At 37.1% G+C, this 23,720-nt stretch overlaps 1 protein-coding gene across 3 annotated transcripts in view; it reads right to left on the bottom strand.

Moving 5' to 3' along the window:
- The window catches only part of LOC129747970 (glutamate--cysteine ligase regulatory subunit), a 43,856-nt gene extending 20,443 nt beyond the window's left edge, over positions 1-23,413 (bottom strand). Inside the window, exons 1-2 of one of the 3 annotated variants that reach the window (XM_055742416.1) lie at positions 22,724-23,413; positions 22,454-22,652 (exon numbers count right to left, since the gene is read on the bottom strand). In XM_055742416.1, coding sequence (XP_055598391.1) covers positions 22,454-22,561 — 108 coding nt within the window. In that variant the 5' untranslated portion in view covers positions 22,562-22,652; positions 22,724-23,413. Of the gene's footprint in view, positions 1-22,453 lie in introns of all 3 variants that reach the window. The other 2 variants (XM_055742415.1, XM_055742414.1) reach the window with 2 other exon arrangements.
- Positions 23,414-23,720: the final 307 nt, after the last annotated feature.

Genomic DNA, 23,720 nt, shown 5'->3' with positions numbered 1-23,720 from the left:
AACGCATGCTAACCGTAGCTGAATATTGTAAGATAAGTTCTAGGAGCAAGCTTCTTCTTCGAATCAACGGCAGTAATCGTCCATCTTGGCGCTGAAGTCGGCGACACGGTTTGGTAGGAGTTGATGGCAAATAACCGTCGCACATAAAACCTTCCCCACAGCACTAAAATGCCTTTCCAGCAGCTGCAAGAGAGCTTACGCTGCTAACCGCAGCGTAGCACCACAGCATGAGAGTAGCCCTCTCGTTAATCAATTTCATCAAAGCTTTTCTTTTCTCTGCAAGCCCAGTTGGATAAATTTACGACTTATGCTGAAAAAATCTACTTTTTGCATACACAACTATTTTAAGCCTTTTTTTTCATAAGCATTGAGCAAATTTCACTGATTTCAGCGATTTCAGACTTTGATGATAGTTACACAAAAAAATGGAATAAAATTTTTGTTAAAAAATCAGCACTGTTGCGTTTGGCGAGTTTGACTTTCCAAAATGTCCGGATTTTTTACTCTTTTGCTGTAATTTTTGGTAAAAAATACTAAATCCGTCTCTGGCAACATGTTTTAGAGTAAAAAAACATGAAAATTCAATAAGTATTTTGATCCATTCATTGAAACCTTAATATTTTTCAAAATTAATATATTTGTAAGTTTTGTGATTTCTGTGTACAAAATAAATCATTTCCAGACGCAGGAGAAAAGTCCTAGTTATTGGTGAAATTGCTTCACATAACGCATGGATATTTCATCAAGGAGCATTTGGTCCACGTTTCTTCTGTTCCTGTGTTCCAGATGTCTCTGCGTTCTCTGCTCCATGGTAGGCCCAACCATTTTATGTTTTTGCTCATTTTAATATTTTTATGTTAAAATGATGAAAAGCATAAACAAAGACAAGCATTCCATCCCAATCGTTCGGCCTGTTCGGGTGTGTTTTTTTACCTGTGCGGCGTCGAAGTTTCTTTGTTGACCAAATCGGAGTGTGACTAAAAAAGAACAAAGGTGCAGTTTTCCCACAAGGAGTGGGGTTTTCTTGCAAAAAGTGTGGTGTTTTCGGTCGCCAACTGTCGAATACCGTTGCTGGAAGACAATTGTTGGATACGTGCTGTCGCTCCATTACCGATTGTTTTTGCCATCGTCATCTACTTCAAGACCGTCATCGTCATCATAATCAACGCAGTGCTTCTTGTCGGCCCTCGAAATCGGAGTGTTTATCGACTGGGCTGAATCTGGACAGATTCGGGTTTGATCGCCGTGACCGGATTGCAAGAGGACGAATTGAAGACGAGTAGGGTGCCTGTTGATGCCGCCATCTTTGATGAACTTAATACCACGTGTTTTTTTATTCATCATAAGACACTGGACAAAGTCTGCAGAATACACAGTGATAAATTGTAAGTTCTTATCTTTTCTTTTCTCTTTTCTCTTTTCTATTTTTTCCCTTTTTTGATAATTGTGTGCTTCGGTCATATTTTCAACACGGAGGGCATTCGTGCTCCCGTTAGAGAATATGAACGAAGGCGGGGGGTTACGCCCGCCAACTGTGAATGATGAGAGAATCGTCTACGAAGATGAGGAGCATCTGGAGGATCCGGTTCACCCTGGTCCTTCAGATGCAAATGAATCTCCTATGGATGATAACTCTGCATCATCTACATTTGACAGCAGAACAACCCGACTCCGAACCTACGCGGACAGTACAAATTTCTCTGGTCCTTGGGTGGTTTTCATCCGGCCCAAAAGAAATGGTAAAAACCTCAATGTAGTTCAGATCACAAAAGATCTGGCGAGGTGGACCTCCGTAACTAGTGTGAGTAAGGTGCGACCGAATAAGTTGCGAGTTGTGGTGGCCAACCGGAAAGCTGCCAATGAGATTGTAGCTAGTAAGTTCTTAACTTTAGAGTATCAAGTTTACATTCCGTCACGGGACGTAGAAATTGATGGCGTGATAACAGAAATGAGCCTGGAGGCAGAGTACGTTAAATCCAACGGCATTGGTAAGTTTAAGAACCTTGATTCGACTTCGGTCGAAATCTTGGAATGCCGCCAACTTAATACTGCCAACGTCGTGGATGGGGTTAAAAAGTACTCGCCTTCAGCCTCATTTCGTGTGACCTTTGCGGGTACCGCCCTCCCTCACTACGTCTTGATTGACGGAGTTTTAAGGTTACCCGTGCGACTCTTTGTGCCTCGTCCAATGGATTGCAAAAATTGCATTAAGTTGGGGCACACTGCGTCGCACTGTTGCAACAAGCCCAGGTGTCCCAAATGCGGGGAGAATCATGGAGATGGAGCGTGCTCAGCAATAGAACAGAAATGTGTCTATTGCGGGGGCTTACCCCATGATATCTCCTCGTGCGAGGCATACAAGAGTCGCTGGGATTGTCAAAAGCGCTCTTTAAAGGAACGGTCGAAGCGGTCTTATGCCGCCATTTTGAAGGGCGCGGCGCCTCCGATCCAATTCAACCCGAGTAACATTTTTTCTGTGCTCGCAGTTGAAAATGTAGACACGGACACAACAGACGAAGAACCACCAGTCGTTTTTTCAGCTAACTCGCGGAAACGTCCAAAACCAGTACCAAAGAACACCAGAATCCCCAACAAAGTACCCACGTTTAGCCCTCCAGTCGTCGTTAGGCCAAAACCACTTACTGTAGAAAAAGAAAAAAAAATCCCGCCTGGATTCCGTATGACTATGACACCTCAAAATAAACCAGAAGTACCGGGAACTTCTAAGAGCTCCAACCCCAACGCAGAATTACCTGAATCCAATTCCCAACCGGGATTGTTCAAGTTGTCGGATATCTTGGATGGAGTTTTCACGGTTTTCAACATATCGGAATCAATCCGAAGCATTGTAATTTCAATGCTTCCTGTAGTGAAGACATTTTTAAAGCAATTGATGCAAACTTGGCCCCTCCTTTCAGTGTTTATCTCTCTCGATGGCTAATTTAAGCCGAGAGGTCGGAGATATCACTGTTTTACAGTGGAATTGTCGTAGTATTATCCCTAAACTGGATCCGTTCAAATTTCTTCTCTATGAAGCAAATTGTGATATTTTTGCGTTGTCCGAAACTTGGCTTTCTTCTCAGTCTAACATCTTATTCCACGATTTTAATGTTGTCCGTCTGGATCGCGACGATTCTTATGGAGGGGTGCTTTTGGGGATCAATAAGCGCCACTCTTTTTACAGAATCCACCTTCCTTTATCAGGCGGAATTGAAGCGGTTGCTTGTCATATAACTATAAGAGGTAAGGACTTATGTGTTGTCAGTTTGTACTGGCCTCAGAGAGTTGCAGTGAATCGAAATCACCTAGAGGACCTGTGCTCAGTGCTCCCTGAGCCAAGGTTGATCCTGGGTGACTTCAATTCTCATGGAACCGTCTGGGGAGAACAAATTGACGATAGTCGTTCTACTCTTATTTATGACATTTGTGACAGTTTCAATTTAACAATTTTGAACACGGGTGAAAAAACACGGGTACCTAAACCTCCTGCAAGACAAAGTGCAATTGACCTCTCACTCTGCTCTAATTCACTATCATTGGATTGCCAGTGGAAGGTAATCCCTGATCCCAATGGTAGTGACCACTTGCCAATCAAAATTACAATCACCAATGGGGCCAGCTCTTCAAATCAAACAAATATGGTATATGACCTTACAAGACACATCGACTGGAAAAAGTACTCGGACGAAATAACAAAAGCCATCGATTCTATGAATGTTTTACCTCCTTTGGAGGAGTATAACTTTCTTTCAAGTATGATACATGAAAGTGCACTTTGCGCTCAAACAAAACCCATCCCAAATTCATCTATTCCTAGAAAGCCGCCTAATCCATGGTGGGACCAGCAGTGTTCCAAGCTTTATAAGGACAAATCGAAAGCATTTAAAGATTTTCGAAAACATGGAACTCTCGTTCTTTTTGAAGCTTATGTTTCCCTCGAAAATCAATTTAAAAAATTGATCAAAGGGAAAAAGAAGGCGTATTGGCGGAATTTTGTAGGCGGTTTATCACGGGAAACATCCTTGAGTACCTTGTGGAAAGTTGCACGAAGCATGCGTAATCGATCCTCTACAAATGAAAATGAGGAACATTCACATAGATGGATATTCAACTTCGCACGGAAAGTCTGTCCAGATTCCACACCTGTGCAAAAAATAATCCGGAACGTGCCTCCTGATAGGTGTGGTCTCGATTCCAGCTTTTCGATGGTCGAATTCTCACTTGCCCTCCTCTCTTGCAACAATTCAGCTCCGGGGATAGATAAAATCAAATTTAACTTGTTGAAAAACCTTCCGGACGCCGCCAAATTTCGCTTGTTAAATTTATTTAATCAATTCTTGGAGAACAACATTGTTCCCCAAGAATGGAGACAAGTGAGAGTTATCGCTATCCAAAAGCCCGGAAAACCAGCCTCCGATGCGAATTCGTACCGTTCAATAGCGATGTTGTCTTGTATACGCAAGTTGATGGAGAAAATGATTTTGTTTCGTTTGGATAAATGGGTAGAAGCAAATGGTCTCCTTTCAGATACTCAATTTGGGTTTCGAAGGGGCAAAGGGACAAACGATTGTCTTGCTTTGCTGTCTTCAGAGATACAAATGGCGTACGCAAAACGTGAGCAAATGGCTTCAGTGTTTCTAGACATAAAGGGAGCTTTTGATGCAGTCTCAATAGAGGTGTTGTCAGACAAGTTGCACTCCCGGGGTCTGCCTCCACTATTGAACAACATCTTATACAGCTTGCTTTGTGAGAAACATCTGAACTTTGCTCACGGAGATATTGCAGTTAGAAGAACCTCTTACATGAACCTCCCTCAGGGTTCATGTTTGAGTCCACTTTTGTACAATTTTTACGTAAGTGACATCGACAATTGTCTCTCTGAAGGCTGCACTCTAAGACAACTTGCAGATGACGGCGTGGTGTCTGTCACAGGATCTACTGAGTCTCATCTGCACAGACCTTTACAAGATACTTTAGACAGATTGTCTTCCTGGGCTTTGGGGCTTGGGATTGAGTTTTCCCCCCAGAAAACGGAGATGGTTGTTTTTTCTAAGAAACATAGACCTGCTCAACCTAAGCTTCAACTCCTAGGCAGACCGATCACTCAATCGAGGTGCTTTAAGTATCTTGGGGTTTGGTTTGATTCCAAGTGTACCTGGAGAGCCCACATTGAGTATCTGAAAGGAAAATGCCAACAAAGAATCAATTTTCTCCGATCAATAACTGGCACCTGGTGGGGAGCCCATCCAGAAGATCTTATAAAATTATACCGAACAACTATTCTCTCAGTGATGGAGTATGGAAGTGTCTGTTTCCAATCGGCTGCCAAAATACACCTCATTAAACTCGAACGTATTCAATATCGTTGCCTCCGCATCGCTTTGGGCTGTATGCCCTCAACGCATAATATGAGTCTTGAAGTTTTGACAGGCATACTCCCACTGAGGGACCGATTCAGTCTACTATCTCTCCGGTTCCTCATCAGGTGTGAGGTCATGAACCCATTGGTGATTGTGAATTTTGAAAGGTTACTTGAGCAAAATCTTCAAACCAGGTTTATGTCTATATACCATGTCTTCATGTCGATGCAGGTGAATCCTTCTACGTACTCTCCAACTCGTGTTTGTAACCCAGACTACGACCATTCTTCTGTCCAGTTTGATTTGTCTATGAAGCAGGAAATTCGAGGAATCCCGGACCAACATCGCTCACTTTTGGTACCAAGAATTTTCGAAGCTAAATTTAGACACGTCGATGCTGAAAAAATGTACTTTACCGACGGGTCTCTAATAGAAGAATCAACGGGATTTAAGGTGTTCAACGAAATAAATAGCGCCTCCTATAATCTCCAATCACCATGCTCTGTATATATAGCGGAGTTAGCAGCTATTCACTGGGCTTTGGACAGCGTTGCGTCACGACCTGCTGGACATTACTATATCGTAACGGATAGTCTCAGCTCTATTGAAGCAATGCGCTCAATAAGACCGGGAAAGCACTCGCCGTACTTCCTCGAGAAGATACGGAATATTTTGAGTGCTTTAACAAGACGTCGCTTTTCAATCACCTTTGTTTGGGTTCCCTCCCATTGCTCAATAGTGGGTAATGAGAAGGCAGACTCTCTGGCAAAGGTGGGGGCGATGGAAGGCGACACGTACCAGCGTGAAATCATCTTCAACGAATTTTACTTTTTCGTTCGAAGAAACTCCATTACCAACTGGCAGCGCAGATGGGACGAGGATGAGTTGGGTCGGTGGCTCCACTCGATTATCCCAAAGGTTAGCCTTAAAACCTGGTTTAATAGGTTGGACCTGAGTCGGGATTTTATTCGTATATTTTCCCGTCTCATGTCCAATCATTATTCCTTAGACGCGGTACTCTATCGTTTTGATCTTGCTGGCAGCAACTTATGTGGTTGTGGCCAAGGTTTCCACGACATCGAGCATATTGTTTGGTCGTGTGAGGTCCATCTTGTCGCCAGAACGAATTTAATAGACTCCCTTCGGGCCCGAGGTAAACCACCCAACGTTCCAGTGAGAGATGTACTAGCTGTGTTAGATTTGGACTACATGTTCGAAATTTACCTTTTCCTCAAAGCTATTGATCTTCGTCTATAATTCTTCTCAATTCCATGTTTCCCTTTCTATCCTCCTTTTTCTTTAAAATTACAAAATCAAAGTGTTAAGTTAAGCAGAACATTGTAAAGACAAAAAAGACTTTGGCTCCTTAATGCCTAAAGGTATGAGCCGTTTCAAATAAAGATATTTAAAAAAAAAAAAAATAAACAAAGACAAGAAGAATAATTACGTACTCTTTTTATTCTTTGGGACTCAGACATAAGTTCTGGCTGTGGGAGTACGATTAGTGATTAGTGATGAAAATTCAATAAGGATTTTGATATTCACCATTTCTCTTACCATCTCTCAAATTTCTCGTGTAAAATAGTCTGAGGACAATGCTGAGGTAAAATATTAAAACCCCGAAACGTTTGTTCCTGTTGACATTGATGCCCCTTCTTAACGTATCGGAATAACATTTGTTTTGTTTTTCCTCGCTATAGCTCATCAGCAGCATCAGCAGAAAGACAAAGTTCAAGAATAATCAATCAAATCCGGTTGAGGGTCTAATGACTTCCAATGAACAAGAATTTCTGTTATCTAAACTCACTTCTTATCATTACATGGTAGATAGTACTATGGCTTAGTAATGATGATAGTCTGTTGACGCCCTGATTGTATAATCAAATGTAGAACGGTTTCTCAGGCATAGCGTGTATTTCAGGTTTTTCTAAATCTTTAAATCTTTAAACAAAATTTCCCGGCACAAAAATGAAAAAATGTCTTGCGATTGATGTTTTCGTAAACAATTCTAAAGATATTCGGCAAAACACACCGCCCCGATACAGATCAAATTTTCTTCTCTTTGCTGAAACGGACGATCAAACGATCAAATTACCATCAGCAGAGCGAACACAAATGCTTCAACCTCAGTCAGTTGCCTGACCACCCGCACCATAATTGCGGGCAAGAAGGCAATAACGAAAAGTACTTGAACCAAATGGCGCTATCTGTTTTTCTGCCTAATCATCCTGACTTAGTGGTTCCGCCGTGATGGTGTATCTATACATTCTATACTCGTTGTTGGTACATTGCATACATACCTAATGGATAAATATAGCACTCATTGAACACAACAATGTTGTTGCTTTCGTGACGTCATCACAGAAAGAGTGGTTCCGAAGCTGAATTTCGTCATCACAGAATTTGACATGTCATACTTTGACAGTGCAACAGTTTTGTTATCAGTGCGACTGTGAAACGAAAAAACTGCTGACGATGATTGATGAGGTTAATATGACATCATGTTGCTCGCTGAAAGCAGCAAGTTTGGAGGAATTTCGAAATCGGGTTGGAACATTGTTTGTTTTCAGTGTAGGGGAGATGGGGGCATAATGGCCACCTTAGGGAAAACGGTTATTTATCCATAGAAAATAGCTATAATATGGAGGTTACATTATTGTTTCGTGTTCAGACACTTGAAAAGCCTATTCCCTAACGGGCTGAAACGTGAAAAACTAGATAAAAACGTTAAAAAATGCATTTTAAAAAATTTTACCAAAAGCTGAAAACCAGCCACTGTGGAGGCATAATGAGAAATCCCCCTGAGGCAGTATGAGCACCATTAATCAGAGCAAGATGTACGTTTTTGCCGGGGAATCTAGCAGCGAATTCAATTCGATGAAGTCAGGTGAGTCGTAGATTCATCAAACAAAGCAATAACAAAATAATCTAGGTCTGTTTGAAGAATAAAATTCACTTAATTCACGCACGCTCATACATTAAGTGCTTTGTTCGGAGGATGATGCTACTAGCCGTATAATGTAACAATAAAAAAAGTGATCATGAATTGTGAATGGAAAAAAATCACCTCGAACAGAAATCTAACTCTAGTCTTTTGATTACCTCTCCGACACCTTACCAATAGGCTAAATTGTCGGATGAAAACTAGTCAAGGTGTGGCGCAATAAATCAATTTTAATTCGCTGCTAGATTCTACGGCAGAAAATGCTCATTATGCCTCGATAATATGGTGCTCTATATGCCCCTAGTCAACAAATTTAAGGAAAAACGTGTTTTAAAATTGATAAAAGTGAAAAACCAAAAATTTTATGATGGTAAAAATTGAGAAACAATGTGTACATCATGTTGCAGTGCGTTCATTATAGATCAAGGTTATTTTAAGATCATAAGAGCTTATTTCGTGGTGCTCAAAAATTATAATATTTTCGTAACTTGAGAATTAAGCTAGTTTTTTTTAACATCTCTGTAAAGATAATAAGGAGATTCCTTTTTTTGTAATAAATTAATACTATAGGAAGTACGAAACACATCCTCATGAAAATTTATTTAAGAAAATTCGCACTTTCGTAGAAAAGCGTAGTTCTCATTATGCCTCGGGTGCTCGTTATGCCCTCATCTCCCCTACCGTAAACTGGGGGAATTTATATCACTTTTTTCATTAATTTTTAAAAGTTTTGGAATGGTATGCCTTTTCGTTACACTTAAAACTTTTAAAACACTTACTGAGGAAAGGAGTATAAACCATGATCATTGATTGCAGAATATTCAAACGAAATTCATGGCAACAATTAAATGTTTATCACAAAACCAGACTTCAAGTTGGGGAGTAACTTAGATCAGGACTGTTTTTAAGTGTCCTTATATCTTAAAAAAATTGTTTGTAATTTTTTAATTTTTGCCGATGTATGTTTTCGATGTTTGGTCATGTAAATTTTCAATGGATTTTTTTTTTCGGGAATTTACATTGCGCCATAAGTCATGTGAATCTAGTATAAAAGACTTATTCCAATTATTTGTAGGTTAAAAGAAGTAAAAGTACAAGATTGTTTAATACTGTGTAGAGCAATTGTAACTACTCGACATCTATTCAAGAAGGACCAATCAATTTCAATAAATTTTACTTTACACAAAGCAGAAATTTAAACATTTTTTTCTTAGCATTGTCCTAAGTGATGATTTTTGACGGGTACACCTGTAGCAAGTGCTGATGAACCTACTTGAACTGCCTCTAGCTATGAAGAGCACTCTTTTACGACCCCCGTACGACAATGAGACATTCGTCACACAATTATGTACAAGAATGGTTTCAGGTCGGCTGCTAAACCGAACAGAAGGTACAGATGGCATCTTCCCTGAAAGTCTCTGTCTCTTTATTTTTATCACAACAGAACCGCTTCAACAAAGCGAGTGGTTTCGCGGTTGTTATTCTTTTCCTGTAGGATACAACAGAAGACGAACAACAACAACAAAAAAAAAAGATTTTTACCCCGGCGGCTTCAGCATCTCAAGTTCCACAAACAAAACGCCAGAAAGAGTCTATGTCATTATAATACCTAAGTTATGCTTCCCCTTATTATTTTGTAGCCCATAGGAAGTGTTCAGGAGTTAAATAGTAGACTGTCATATATTCTGTTCACAGTTGTTGGAACTCGAATCACGTATTACAAATACACTATAATTTATAAAAAAGAAAATTGAGTTTTTGAAAACTTTTATTAACTTTAAACCTTTTATTAACTTTAATTTACCGAATAAAGAATTTGTTCTGGATTGATATGTCATACCCATCTGTTGAATACTTAATTTCCAAAAATTTATTCAATTAATTTAATTTAGTTGCCATGAAGCAAAATGGACAGGTTCTAACGCAAATCTCTACCGTATTCAGGTTATCGGATTTCGGCTTAGTCATGAAATTGCGGACATTCTACATACTTTTATTGCCATAAACAGTTCAGGGACATAAAAGTAAAAGTCTAGTTCGGATAATCTCGACTTGTCAAGATAGTTAGGGAAGAATGTTTTTTTTTCCTTTTCCCGTCGGACGACAAACTAAGGATTTTTAATGAGCCATAATGAAGATAACTAATAAATACACTACTTTAAAATTTAGAAGTGATGATATGGCGGTATCTTCGTATCCTCATCATTAATTCTATAACAGATTTGAATATGTATACCTAATACTTGTAAATAATTTATATTCACTTTATTTAACACTACCGTCGTGCGGGTTGACTATGGGCCAAAATGGAAAATGTTTGCTTTTGGAATATCTTCATAAGAATCAGAGATATCGTTTTCAAATTTTTACACATAATACATATCATATTCTTCTTTTGCTTTAAAAATTTTGTCTCATGAATATTCTGTTTTAATTCTGAAAATCGTCTGTACCAAAGTACTTCGGACTTATAAAGAAAAAAGAAGCATGTCTTCAGCGACAACTCTAAAGAAGCCACATTGTTAAGCACTGTTAAAGACCTTGATGAAAAGTCTATAAAGGAAAATTAGAAAGAACACTTTATTCCGGGTTTTAAAAAAGTGGTTTCTTCGAACAAGTCTGGAACCACTGCTAAGATAAATTCGATATGCGATATGATAATTTTTTTCAACCAAACTTTGTGCAGTTGTATGTATACCTACTATTCAAGAATAAATCTGCTTTCATATATTTTCTAAATAAGCTAAATTTCAATAGTTATTCAGAAAACAACTCAAACACCACAATTCTTGGCCCATTGTTACCCGCACGATGTACGGTACTCCAGCTTAAACTAAAAATTTTCGCTGTTTTTCAACGTTTTTTAAGTCTAACAATTGAACGGTTAATTTTTAAAATTCAAAAGAATTCAATTTTTTTAAATTAAAAAATGAAATCTTTATTAAAGTTTAGTTTAAGCTAGGGTTACCATATTTCGCAGTGCTTAAAACAGTACAATGAAATTTTTTTTCAAAAGTGTAAGGAAAACTCTATAAAAACATAGTTATTAAAAGTCATTCAAATACTGCCAATTTGTTGGGAACAATAGGTATGACTAAGCATCCCAGATTGCCTGCTTTTTCAAGAAAAAAAAATGAGAAAAATCCCGGTCCGGACATTTCTGGAAAGCTTAGGAATGACGTATATGATAATTATAAATTTTATCATAATTTTTTTTAAATAATAAAAAGAAAAAAGTCAGTGACTGAAAATTCCTATTTAGATTCTTCGAAGGAAAAGAAGTATTTGATGCTTTGCTGACTAACTCCATCAAACCCGATATAATTCATACTTGATTTCAAGAAGAGATTTTAGACGCGTATATTTCCTTTGAACAAATAACATGTTACATTTGTCCGCTACGAAGCATTTGAGCCATTTGCTTTTGTGCTCTTTGTTAACTGATCGAAGGTGCAAGGTTTCTTGTGCAAAATGTGGTTAACACACTTCATATACTGAAACAAACAAGTTTTTTTTCTGATTAAATGGCTCTCAAAAAAAAGTGTACATTTCGTAAAATTTCACAAAAAGAAGAGTTCGCCCATTTTTCGATCGAAAAAGAGTACATATATTCTTAAAAGAATACGTATAGTAACCCTAGTTTAAGCCTGTTATTCGAATAGAGGCTGTGCGTGAGACCCTTGTTCATTAGTCTGGGTAGATTTTTGTTCATTTTCGAATTTCTCAAACTCTGGGCCTCGTTTTGTATGTTGGTTATCCACCATGGGACAAATCTCCCATGCAGCTTACACTCACTATACCCGGACCCCATGGCATGGGTGAATGTATTGCGTGTGTTGTAATGTAAGTATGTAAGTACCTAGGTTTTTTTTTACACGGTTTTTTTTTACGCGGTTTTTTACACGGCTTTTTTTACACGGTTTTCGCGAATTAACACGGTTTTTGAGAAAAAAAAATATTTCAAAGGAAAACACTTAGAATAAGCTTGCCAGATTGCCCGGTTTTATCAGGGTTTGCCCGGATATTTGCCGGATGCCCGGATATTTGCCGGATGCCCGGAAAAAGTCCGGATATTGCCCGGATTTTTTAACAATTTTCACAAAGAAACCAAAAAAAATCAAAGTTTTTGAGTACGTTTCAGCAAAATCGATTATCGGTATGGAAATTTTGAACGGATGTTTCAAATAATTTCGCTGATTTACTTTTATAAACCTTTAAATATTTAAGTGTTCCAAAAAGTTGTTGGAAGTCTGCAATTGCATTAATAAAATATTAATTTTGATTTTTTTTGGCATTTTTTCTTTGCTTCTATATATAATAACACCTAAATTTTGCCCGGTTTTTGGATTTGGAAAATTGAAATCCATGCCCGGATTTTGCCAGGTTTTTTTTGAAAAAATGCCCGGAATTGCTAGGCTCGGATGGTAGTGAAAAAAATTCTGGCAACCTTAACTTAGAATCTTTTTGTAGTTGGGAAAATCTTATCTCTTAGACTAAGAACATGATACATGAGACCTAAGACCTGGGACCTGAGACCTGAGACCTAAGACTTGAGATCTGAGACCTGAGACCTGAGACCTGAGACCTGAGACATGAGACATGAGACATGAGGCATGAGACATGAGACCTGAGACATGAAACATTAGAAATTAGACATGAGACCTGAGACCTGGAAGCTGAGACAAGGGATATTAGACTTGAGACCTCAGCATGAGACATGAGACCTGAGACCTGAGACCTGAGGCCTGAGACAAGAGCCATGAAACATGAGACTTTAGACCTGAGACATGGGACATGAGGCATGAGGCATGAGACATAAGACATGAGACCTGAGGCAAGAGACAAGAGCCATGAAACATGAGACCTGAGACCTGAGACATGAGACTTTGGACCTGAGACCGGAGACAAGCTACTAGAATTAGTACCGCGAGAAACAAGTTTAGCTCCGATTTCTACATGCGACCCCTCTAATAAAAGGTTTTGACTTGTAGTTGACGAAAAATAGTGTCGTGACTTCGCTAGTACAAGCTACTAGGATTAGTACCGCGAGAAATTAGTTAAGCTCCGATTTCAACTTGCGACCCCTCTAGTAAAAGGGTTTGACTTGTAGATGACGAAAAATAGTGTCGCGACTTCGCTAGTACAAGCTACTAGTGTTAGTACCACTAGAAATTAGTTTAGCTCCGATTTCAACTTTCGACCGGTCAAATGAAAGGGTTTGACTTGTAGATGACGAAAAATAGTGTCGCGACTTCGCTAGTACAAGCTACTAGTGTTAGTACCACGAGAAATTAGTTTAGCTCCGATTTCTACATGCGACCCCTCTAATAAAAGGTTTTGACTTGTAGTTGACGAAAAATAGTGTCGTGACTTCGCTAGTACAAGCTACTAGGATTAGTACCGCGAGAAATTAGTTTAGCTCCGATTTAGACTTGCGACCCCTCTAGTGAAAGGGTTTGACTTGTAGATGATGAAAAATAGAGTTGCGATTTCGCTAGTACAAGCTACTAGTGTTAGTACCGCGAGAAATTAGTTAAGCTCCGATTTCAACTTTCGACCCGTCAAGTGAAAGGGATTGACTTCTTGGTGATATTGGTTACAGGGGGTAATCTTGAGAATCCGGGGAATTGAATAGTATTTAAAGTGTTTTTTTTTTTTTTTTTTTTGTTTCGATTATAGTCGTTTTACCATCATTATGGCATTCGCGACTCTATCAACGTTACAGTTGGCGGATCGTTATTGAAAAACTTATCCGGTACAACTGTGTTCGATGTTTACTCTTGGGCTCGAACTCGCGGACATCTGCTCAGGAGGCAACAGACTTGCCAACTGAGCTATATCACAAGCCACATATTTAAAGTGTGTTTTTTATATTTTGTATCACGTTTTGTTTTAATAACTGGCAAAATAAATCAAAACGCGCAAGCAGAAGCTGCAGCACCCAGCTGAAAATTGATTAAAATCATCATTCTAGAGAGCTCTGAGAGCTGTGAGCCCGTGCGTTTTTTGATTGTTTGAAAACTTGAACAACATGCTAAAAAATTTCGAAAATTTTTATCAAACATCGCATTCTTTGAAAAATTTGCAGTTAATGAAAATATAACTTCAAAATTTTTATCCACCTACATTATTCGTCACCTACAAGTCAAACCCTTTCACTAGAGGGGTCGCAAGTCTAAATCGGAGCTAAACTAATTTCTCGCGGTACTAACACTAGTAGCTTGGACTAGCAATTTCGCGACACTGTTTTTCGTCACCTACAAGTCAAACCTTTTCACTCGAGGGGTCGCAGGTTGTAATCGAAGCTTATATAATTTTTCGCGGTAATAACACTAGTAGCTTGTCTCAGGTCTAAAGTCTCATGTCTCAGGTCTAATCTCTCATGGCTCTTGTCTCATAACTCAGGTCTCATGTCTTATGTCTCTTGTCTCATGTCTCAGGTCTCAGGTCTCATATCTCATGTCTCATGCCTCTTGTCTCATGTCTCATGTCTCAGGTCTTAGGTGTCGTGTCTTAAGTCTCAAGTCTCATGTCTCAGGTCTCATGTTCCATGTCTCAGGTCTAAGGTCTCTTGTTTTATGTCTTAGGTTTCTAGTCTCAGGTCTCAGGTCTAATGTCCCATGTCTTTGGTCTCATTCTTCAAGTCTCAGGTTTCATGTCTCAGATCTCAGGTCCCTGGACTTAGGTCTCAAGTGTCATGTCTAAAGTCTCAGGTCTCATGTCTCTAGTCTACATTTTCAAGTCCAGGTCTTATGTCTCAAGTCTCAGGTCTCAGGTTCAGGTCTTAAGTGTCAGAACTTCAAAGCTGCAGAATTCAAATGGTCTTTTTTTACACGGTTTTCGGGAATTAACACGATTTTTTTTACACGGTTTTTTTTACGCGGTACGTATATCAGTGTAAAAAAAAACCTTACTGTATTTTGGAAGAACGAGTCAATCAGGTGGGCTAGTTTACTTACAGGTACTCCGGCATCCGTTTATATAACCCTGGCTAGCTGGCAACTGACTAAACATTCTTATTATATAGTCAGTTAAAGGAGGAAACCACATGTTACACTTTGTGGATTTTGGTTAGAAAATCTAATACGAATATGTTACGAAGAGGTTGGAGCGGTTGGAAATGATTGAAAATTGCGTAACGTAATTGTCAATGGAAGGTAAATATGAGTTAACTTGGAAAAATATTAAATACCCTTCCAAGCCTAGGTCAGGCAAATAGAAATTCGCTTCAGCATTTTTTTTACTCTTCGACAAAAAACTGAGCACTTTATGAAAAGAGTTGTTATTGTTTAAGTAAAAACTCGTTCCGAAAAAAAAAAACAAATTGAAAAAAAACTACTGTTTTATAATTAAGGCATGCTCAGTTTGATGAAATTTATAAACCTGTTCATCAGGTTATGTCGTGAGACGGAACACTAAATAAATAAAATAAATGTTCTGTTCAATGCTAAATTTTCTTAAAGACTTAGTTTTAAAAATGATCATTCTAAAGAATCAAAATTTGTTACCTGCTCACTACACAATTTGACATTTGAGCGCTATCTGTGCCAATCCGTCTTTCTACCAGGAGGCCGCATCAGAAACATTTTTCTTCGTAGCAGCAGCCTTAAAAATCTGCGCTCCCTGAGCCAATCCTTCTTTCTACCAAAGGCCGAATTATGAAACAAATTTTCCGTAGCACCATCCTTAAGAATCTTCGCTCTCTGTACTTATTCTACCAACTACGCTATTGTCTTGCTTCCACGATTATTACGAATCTCAAATCAAAATTTCACTCAGACGGGTCTGTCGCTCACGAGAATCGATCAATGACTGTCTTTGTTTCGCTTGTTTTGCCCCCCATAACAAACGTTGCCAAAAAAAAATTCTTTTATTTTATTTAACTTCAGTTTTACCGTATACAACTATGAATTTATTTTATTTTTATTAAATTTTAATTATTTGCTGAATATCCTTCATCCCATCTCTTCAGGTTTGACTGAAATCTGTTTTCGAAAACACAGAAACAACAATTCTCTTAACAAAACATTATCTGAACTAGATATAAATATCTAGCTGAGATAGGTTCGAGTAACAATTTTGATATGTACTCTTCTTATCGGGAAACCAGCATATGAATACGAAATTTATGATGGTTTTTGTTGCATTTTACCCCAGACAGGTAGCTAAACTATAAAAAAAATATTTTTTTTTAAAAAAATTGGAGACTGTCCGAGAAACATTTTTTCGGAACATTTTTTTTACGAAAAAGTAGTTCTTAGATAGCTTCTGTATTTGACCCTCATGAAGCTTTATATTTTGAGCACTTGCAATCGTTTTTTTTTGTTCTCTTTGAAAAGTATTCAGTTAAAGTGTCCAAAATCGTATTTGAATAAATCAACCGTTTCGAAAAAATATTTACAACTTTTACGCGTAACAACATAAAAATATTAGAAAAGCGACCTCAATCCTATGCAATTTATTTGAATTGAAACCGATAGTTTTAATGTATCTGAGTATATGTGTACCTCATAAGCATTCCAGATTGCTCCGTTCTTACCGGGCTTTCCGGATTTTCAAAGAAAAATTGGGAAATGCCCGGTCCGGTCCCGTTGCCTGGATATCGAGGAAAAGCCTTGTTTTCTCCCGGATTGTTCATATTTTTTGATTCAAAATTCTAAACTTATTTCAGTTAAATAAATTCAAATGCATTTGTTTGGAATTTTTAGATGAGTTTTGAACGCCGTTGATGTGCCTTGGTAAAAATTTCTTTTTCATGTGTTTGTTTTTCAGCTTTTCTCTTACCTATTTATGGCAAATACCTAGATCGTTTGCTGGATTTGCCCGGTTATTATCCCGCTACTCGGTTATGAGCTTAAAATTTAGAAACCCAATGCCCGGATTAGCCCGGCCTGGATACCAAAAAAAAACTGGAAAGCTTACACATGATAAAGATTAAAACAGTGAATTGATAGTTACATGAAATTCAAATTCAGATTCAAAAACTAAGAATGGAGAATTTCAAATAAAAGTTTGACACGAATCAGCATTGAGATTGAATGGAAATTCCAATTCTGCAAATCAATTTGAAAACTTAATCAAAGGCTAAATACCTACTTGTGATAAATTACTAAATTGATGTTTACCTCCCAATACGGTTTTTTTAATAATTAAATTGTATTTTTTTTAAATGATCCTTTTAGTCTTTGAACACCAGGGCCGTAGGAAGAACCGACTCATGGGGGGGGGGGGGTTTTGGTGAATGATTTTTACCTATGACTTTTTTCCACTTTTTTGACTTCACAATAACAAAAATAAATTCAAACTAATTATGTTTTTAACTATATGATTAATCATTTTTAAGTACTTTGACATTTAAAATTTTCGTATTAAATCGTTACTTTTGAAAACTGTTCCTAAACCTAAAAGGTGAGATAATTTCACTTTCATCGATAGTTAATATCTTTGTATTTTTTTTTTAAAGTCTGGTAGATCAAACTTAGTTGATTTGGGCATATAAGCGAGTCTTTCTTTTCTTGAAAAAAACTTATTTTACACTCAAATCAAATAATATTCCAAACTTTTACAAATTCAAAGATTTTAACCTTTGATGAAAATAAATCATTATTTTTTTTAAGAAATCAACAAAAATCAAATTTTCGGATAATTTTTTTTATACAAACTTCAAACGAGATTTAGGTATGAAATTGAGCTTGGATAAAAATCAAATTTTTGGATATATTTTTATACAAACTTGAACCGAGATTTAGGTATGAAATTTGGCTTTATAAAAACTGCAATATTTACACATTGCGGACCAAATACGAGAAACCTAATTTTTTTGCTTGCCGCTTGTATGCTCTATTAAAAGCATAATTCAAACGTTATAAATCTAATAATGAAACCTCGTTCTACAAAATTAAACACAACACTTTCTATTACTCAAATATCTATATTAAAATAGCAGAATTTTGTTAATTGATTTCTGAAACATAAACTGCCGAATTTCGGCGTCTTTAATGTTTTTTAAATGTTGAACAATACATTGGGAAAATATATAGAATTTTGTGCAGATTTTTTAGGTGAACATTTTCCATTCACAGCAAGTATTCTTCATAAAGAATCAATTCCATAATAAAAATCCTGTGGATGATTTTGTTTCATGGATAACTCAACTGGAGAACTCATGATCAAACTCTACCTTTTATTTGTGATTTTCAATTGAATTGACAAGCAATCTTAACACATTAAGGAACGTGAAGATGACAAGAAACACCGAAAGTTGGCATTCTATATCTCAGAAACCCCTATACTAAATATAACAAATTTAGAATTTTAAGTTACCGCATAAAGCTTAGTTCTTTTAGAAATGGGACACTTTCATTTGCTAATAGCTCGTTAACTAGTTATTGGATATTGAAAATTTTGACAGCATTTTGTTGCCTGTAAAAAGTACTATTCGACCTATTTTTTTCAAAATTTAAAATTTACGCGTTTTTGAGATATGAACGATGCAAGAGAAAAAGAAAAAAATAATTTTGCACAGTTTCCTTGGAAATGCGTCATTTTCAAATTGATAGCTGACAAAACCGTTGATTATTCAAAGAATTACTGAGTTTTTGTGGTGGATAAGTATGCAAACACTGTCAATAATGTCCACAAAGTTCAAATCAAGCAATGGAGAGAAGCACATGATCGGCAACAACGGTTAAGGATCATCAAGGAAGTCAAGTCTCATACCAGCATTTTTAATTTTCAATAAACGAAAAACTAAGGGTAGATCGCTGAAATGTCCAAAACAATTTTCTCCGATAAGCTGAAAGTGTTGCCTAGTGATGACTCATTGAAATCCAACCTCAAACAACCATTTTTTGATAGTTCCAAAGCTCTTAAGCTGTAAAACCGGTACCGAAAAAAAACGTTCAAAAATGTGGTCAAAAATAATCAAATTTGTTCATTTCGAAACAACTGTATCCACTAAAACGCTTCCAGTTTCCAGTTTCCAGAGAAGTATTGGACCAAAAAGTATCAGAAATTGAAGAAGGAGGGTGAAGCCACCTAAAATATAGATTTTACGAAGTATAAGTTGGAGAAACTGATCAATACCATGACTGAAAAAAGTGTGCGCCAGCCAATGGGAGATACCAAGAATAAAGTAGAAATTTCTTTAACAAAAAACGGTAAATATTTTTTTTCAAATTTTTTCATAAAAGATCATAACATTACCTTCTTTTTCTTCATAGAAAGTATTTCGTTCAAACGAATGGTTTTTTAGATACAGGCATTCGTAACTGTCCCATTTCTAAAAGAACTAAGCTTTATGTTGTATTCAATTTTGTAGAATAATGTTTGACACTCAAATTCAGTCCATTCGAGTTATACATGTAGCACACTGTTGGCAAGCGAAAAAAACAGTATTTCATCCGTAATATGTTAAGGTCACGATCTGTTGAATTCCTCAACAATTTATGTTGATTGTAAAATTTATTTACAAGTTCAACCTTTTTCTGAATTTTGAATCTGCATTCTAAATCTGAACTCTGAACCTGAATAAAAAATTGCGCTTTGAATCTGTATAAAAATTTCTTTACGATTTCTGAAATGTACATAAAAACGATTTTCGAATCTTATTTCAGATAAGAGTTTTATAAGCCAAGTTTTAGAGCACTCATTCATGAATCTATTATTTAAGTTCTGAAGTTCAGGTTTTTTCAAAATTCCCTATTATAATTCACTAATTCAGAGTTTAAATATGAATGTACAAAGAATTAATCAGAATTTTCAATGTTGGTTGGCATTTCGAAGCTTTAAATTTTGGAATATTGTGTAAGAATTAGGTTTAAGAACTTCGAATTTTAATATAATACAAAATTTCTCTTTTCAGCATTTCAAAGCAGCTTTTAATTCCAAATCTAACTGAAAATCAAGAATCTTGAACTGGATACAGAGTCCGAATACGAAAATAGGAATACAATTTTGGTTTTTGGGAATTATGGAATCAGAACCTCCGAATTGGGTTTAATTTAATTCAAAATTGAATATTCAGAATTTCGATGAAGTGAGAAAAGTTAGAAAATTTAGTAGATAACAGAATTTTGGACTTGCGATGGATTTTTTGAGGTTTTGGCGTTAGTTTTATGTCTAGATAGTTACTCTTGATTAACCTTTTTCTATGATCATAATTTGGTTCTGAATTTAAAATTTTGAGTGTAGAGTAGAATACCTCGCTTGCTGTTTTGGATCCTCATGGGTGGGTGGTTAACCCCCAAAACCCCCTCTCAATTTGAAATGACATATGAAGCCAGTGAAAGTTAAAATTTTCGGCTACATAGTTATAATTCTAAGAAAATTTATTTCCTTTTACTATGTTATTCGAAAAGCTTTTCTTTGAGGACGAAGTTATAAATATCCCGCTTGAGTTAACATGTTCAAATCATTCACTCTAACTAACAGAAGGTTGCCAGATTTTTTTTCAGAATGTATCCTGGGAAAATCCGGGAAATTTTATATAAAAACCTGGCATTATCCTGGTATGTGGTTTCAAAATTGGCGACCAAAAATCCAGGCAATATCCGCGCAAATTTTGTCAAAACCCAGAATTTAGCAATCTGTCATCTGGTTGTCAGAGCAATCTGTCATCTGGATTTTTTTCCGAGAAGTTTTTTGACATTCTCTTAGAAGCTAAATAGCATTCATTCTCTCCAGTCACTTAAACGAACTTCAAAGTAGCTTGAAGAACTTAAATTTTGGACTGATTAGCATTCTCTTCAGACAGAAACGAGAGCTAATTAAGCTCCTATGAAACCTTTTCAAGGGAATTCTGATGACTTGGGTTATGACCTTTAAGGCAGCACAAATTTCTCAAAAAGTATAAATGTTCATATTTTTCATTAAAAACTAGGTTTGTTGCAAGTAACCCCTATCACTTAAGTTTTTTTTATGATAACGTCAACGTGATGTCCCATCAACATTAAAACTTTTGATACAAAAGCCGTTTAATTATCTGTTGACATAATTATTTTAGAAACCATTGAAGTTGAAAAATGTTGCATGATGCTCCAGTTGATTACATATAACGTGTATTTGAAATAAGGTTTTTTTTACGGAAAAAACCAACCTCAAATATCCCGGTAATTTTTTTTAAATCTGCAAGAACAAACCGGTTGCATACCGGTTAGATATTAAAGAAAATCCCCATACCTAAAATGAAGTGTATTTAAAAAAAAAAATGAACACTTTATTTTGTGAATAATTTTTGAATGCGTGGATGGAAATTGATGAGGCTATTTTTGATAACATTCTCTATTTTATGAAGCTTGTTCTTTAAAATTACACGAAATTTATTAATCTTGTCGAAGTTAGTTATGACAAATTTAACCGGTTGTCCTCTTTCGACTTTTACCCTATGCCTGCCTTCTTAAGTACTAGACATAATTTTTTTTCAGTTTTTCTCCGTGATTAACTCCGGAAAATACAGGCCAGACTTGTAAATAGAAACCTGCCAGGTGCCCGCTTAATAGTGCGTAATTTGTTTTCAAAATATCTTCCCACTAGCTGTCCAAATGTTTTGCGTACGATTTGACCACCGTATTTTGTTTATTATCGGTGGGCAACTTTTTTTCCTTCTAGAAATGAAGTCAGGACTGTTTATTAGTCAGCAAATTTTAAGCTGACTGTCAGAACCTCTAGGACTCCATATACGATTTACCATATGAACTTTGTTTGAATAAATAGTTGATTTCCAGCTGTTTTTGGGTCTTCCACTCAGCTTTTATGATTTTTTAGCATCTATGTATTGAACGCTTTCTCAAACACTATACTAGGTAGCTTCAATGAAAATTTCATCAATTTCCATCCATGCATTCAAAAGTTATTTACAATTCAAAGTGTTGCATTTTTTTCGAATACACTCCTTACTTAGGTACTCAGATTCTTTCAAAGATTCTGAATAAACTTTCTATATTGAATCGCAATGCAGTTTTTTTCTGGGATTTTCATAAATCCCAAATCACAGTCATAAATATTAAAATGACAATTTGAAAAGTAAACAATCTCGAAATGTGTTAACGCCCAATTTGATCTGACAAAAAAGTGGTCTTCTGAAGTTCCTCTGCAATGTTCTACCTACTTAGTTCTAATTTACTGCGTTGTCAATTCAATCGATTCTTACCTCATCGGTCGGTTTTTGGCCGGCTTTCTTCCGAAGGTCGCTTACATTCAGCACGTTTCCGGTGCTTACAATAACGTTGACGTTTTCCTTCAGCAGATGGGACAGCATTTTCGATTGTGTATACAGCAACTATCAATGCCCGTCGTATCTTTGGTTGTAGTAGTTGGTTGTAATTCGAGTAACTGCTGGATAACCACAACTGGAACCGTGCGAATCAATCAATTTTGCTCAGACAAAATATGCGGCTCGAGGTGATGAGCTAATACCTACACGACACCGACAACGATTTCTCTACGCAACACAGACACCGTGTAACCTTGAAAGATAAGATTGATTCTATCAATCTTGTTCGTAGCACTTCAGAAGCCTTCGAACGTAACACGCACACTTAACTTGCCCAGTTACTACTCACTAACTACCTTTTTGGCAAGGACGATGATCAATAAAAAAAAGCGAGGACGATGTTTCCCTAAATATTACACCTGCGATTAATGTTAGCACAGAAATAAGTCACCTCATAAAGTAGTGGAGGTTCTCAGGCAATGCTCCAGTAAAAGTTGAATTGCTGACCAGGCGTATTGATGGATGCAATTGCAATTTGAGGCAGACGCGAACCAAATTGTGTATATCTATTTTTATATAATGCCAGAAGTGTGGAATGATCGAACGAAACAAACCGGTTCACTGAACAGCGTCTTAAATACTAATTCTGTTCTCAGTTGACCAGCGATCAGCAGGGCTACTAATTCAATCTGGTACGACCACAACACAACTACTAGCTAGCCACGGAGCAAAAACGGAACGACGGACGTTCTCAGAGCGCGCGATGGTTTCTACAGAGGAAAAAAACCTTAACTTTTCTTAGCTATATCAGCTCCAACAATCCAACAGAAGTGTAAACACACCCTGGAGACGAACGGACAGACTTCTCAGATGATACACCGCTGCTCCCTGGTCTAGCTGGCTGAAAACATGACAAATCGTGGCACGGTTGTGTTCGTTTTGTATTTTTCAAGTGCATCAATATTTACACACCAAAACGCTCATTCACGGATTTCTGGAAAACTACTTACGCTACATCAGCAGCGGCGCATTTCCACAAATACGTTCGCAGTCTGGCTGGGCAAACATGATAATTGATAAGAACGTAACAACCGAGGGGTCCACCGAAGGAACCGTCAACCGTGTGAACTGCATGGCTGGACAACAGTAGGTAACATGTCATCAAAACATCAAAACAACGGTTTGCGCGTGAGCGAAGTTTCAT

This window comes from Uranotaenia lowii, chromosome 2, assembly GCF_029784155.1.
Source record: "Uranotaenia lowii strain MFRU-FL chromosome 2, ASM2978415v1, whole genome shotgun sequence".
Classification (NCBI taxonomy): domain Eukaryota; kingdom Metazoa; phylum Arthropoda; class Insecta; order Diptera; family Culicidae; genus Uranotaenia; species Uranotaenia lowii.
Note: the sequence above shows the minus strand (reverse complement) of the source record. Positions and strands in the feature narration are given on the sequence as shown.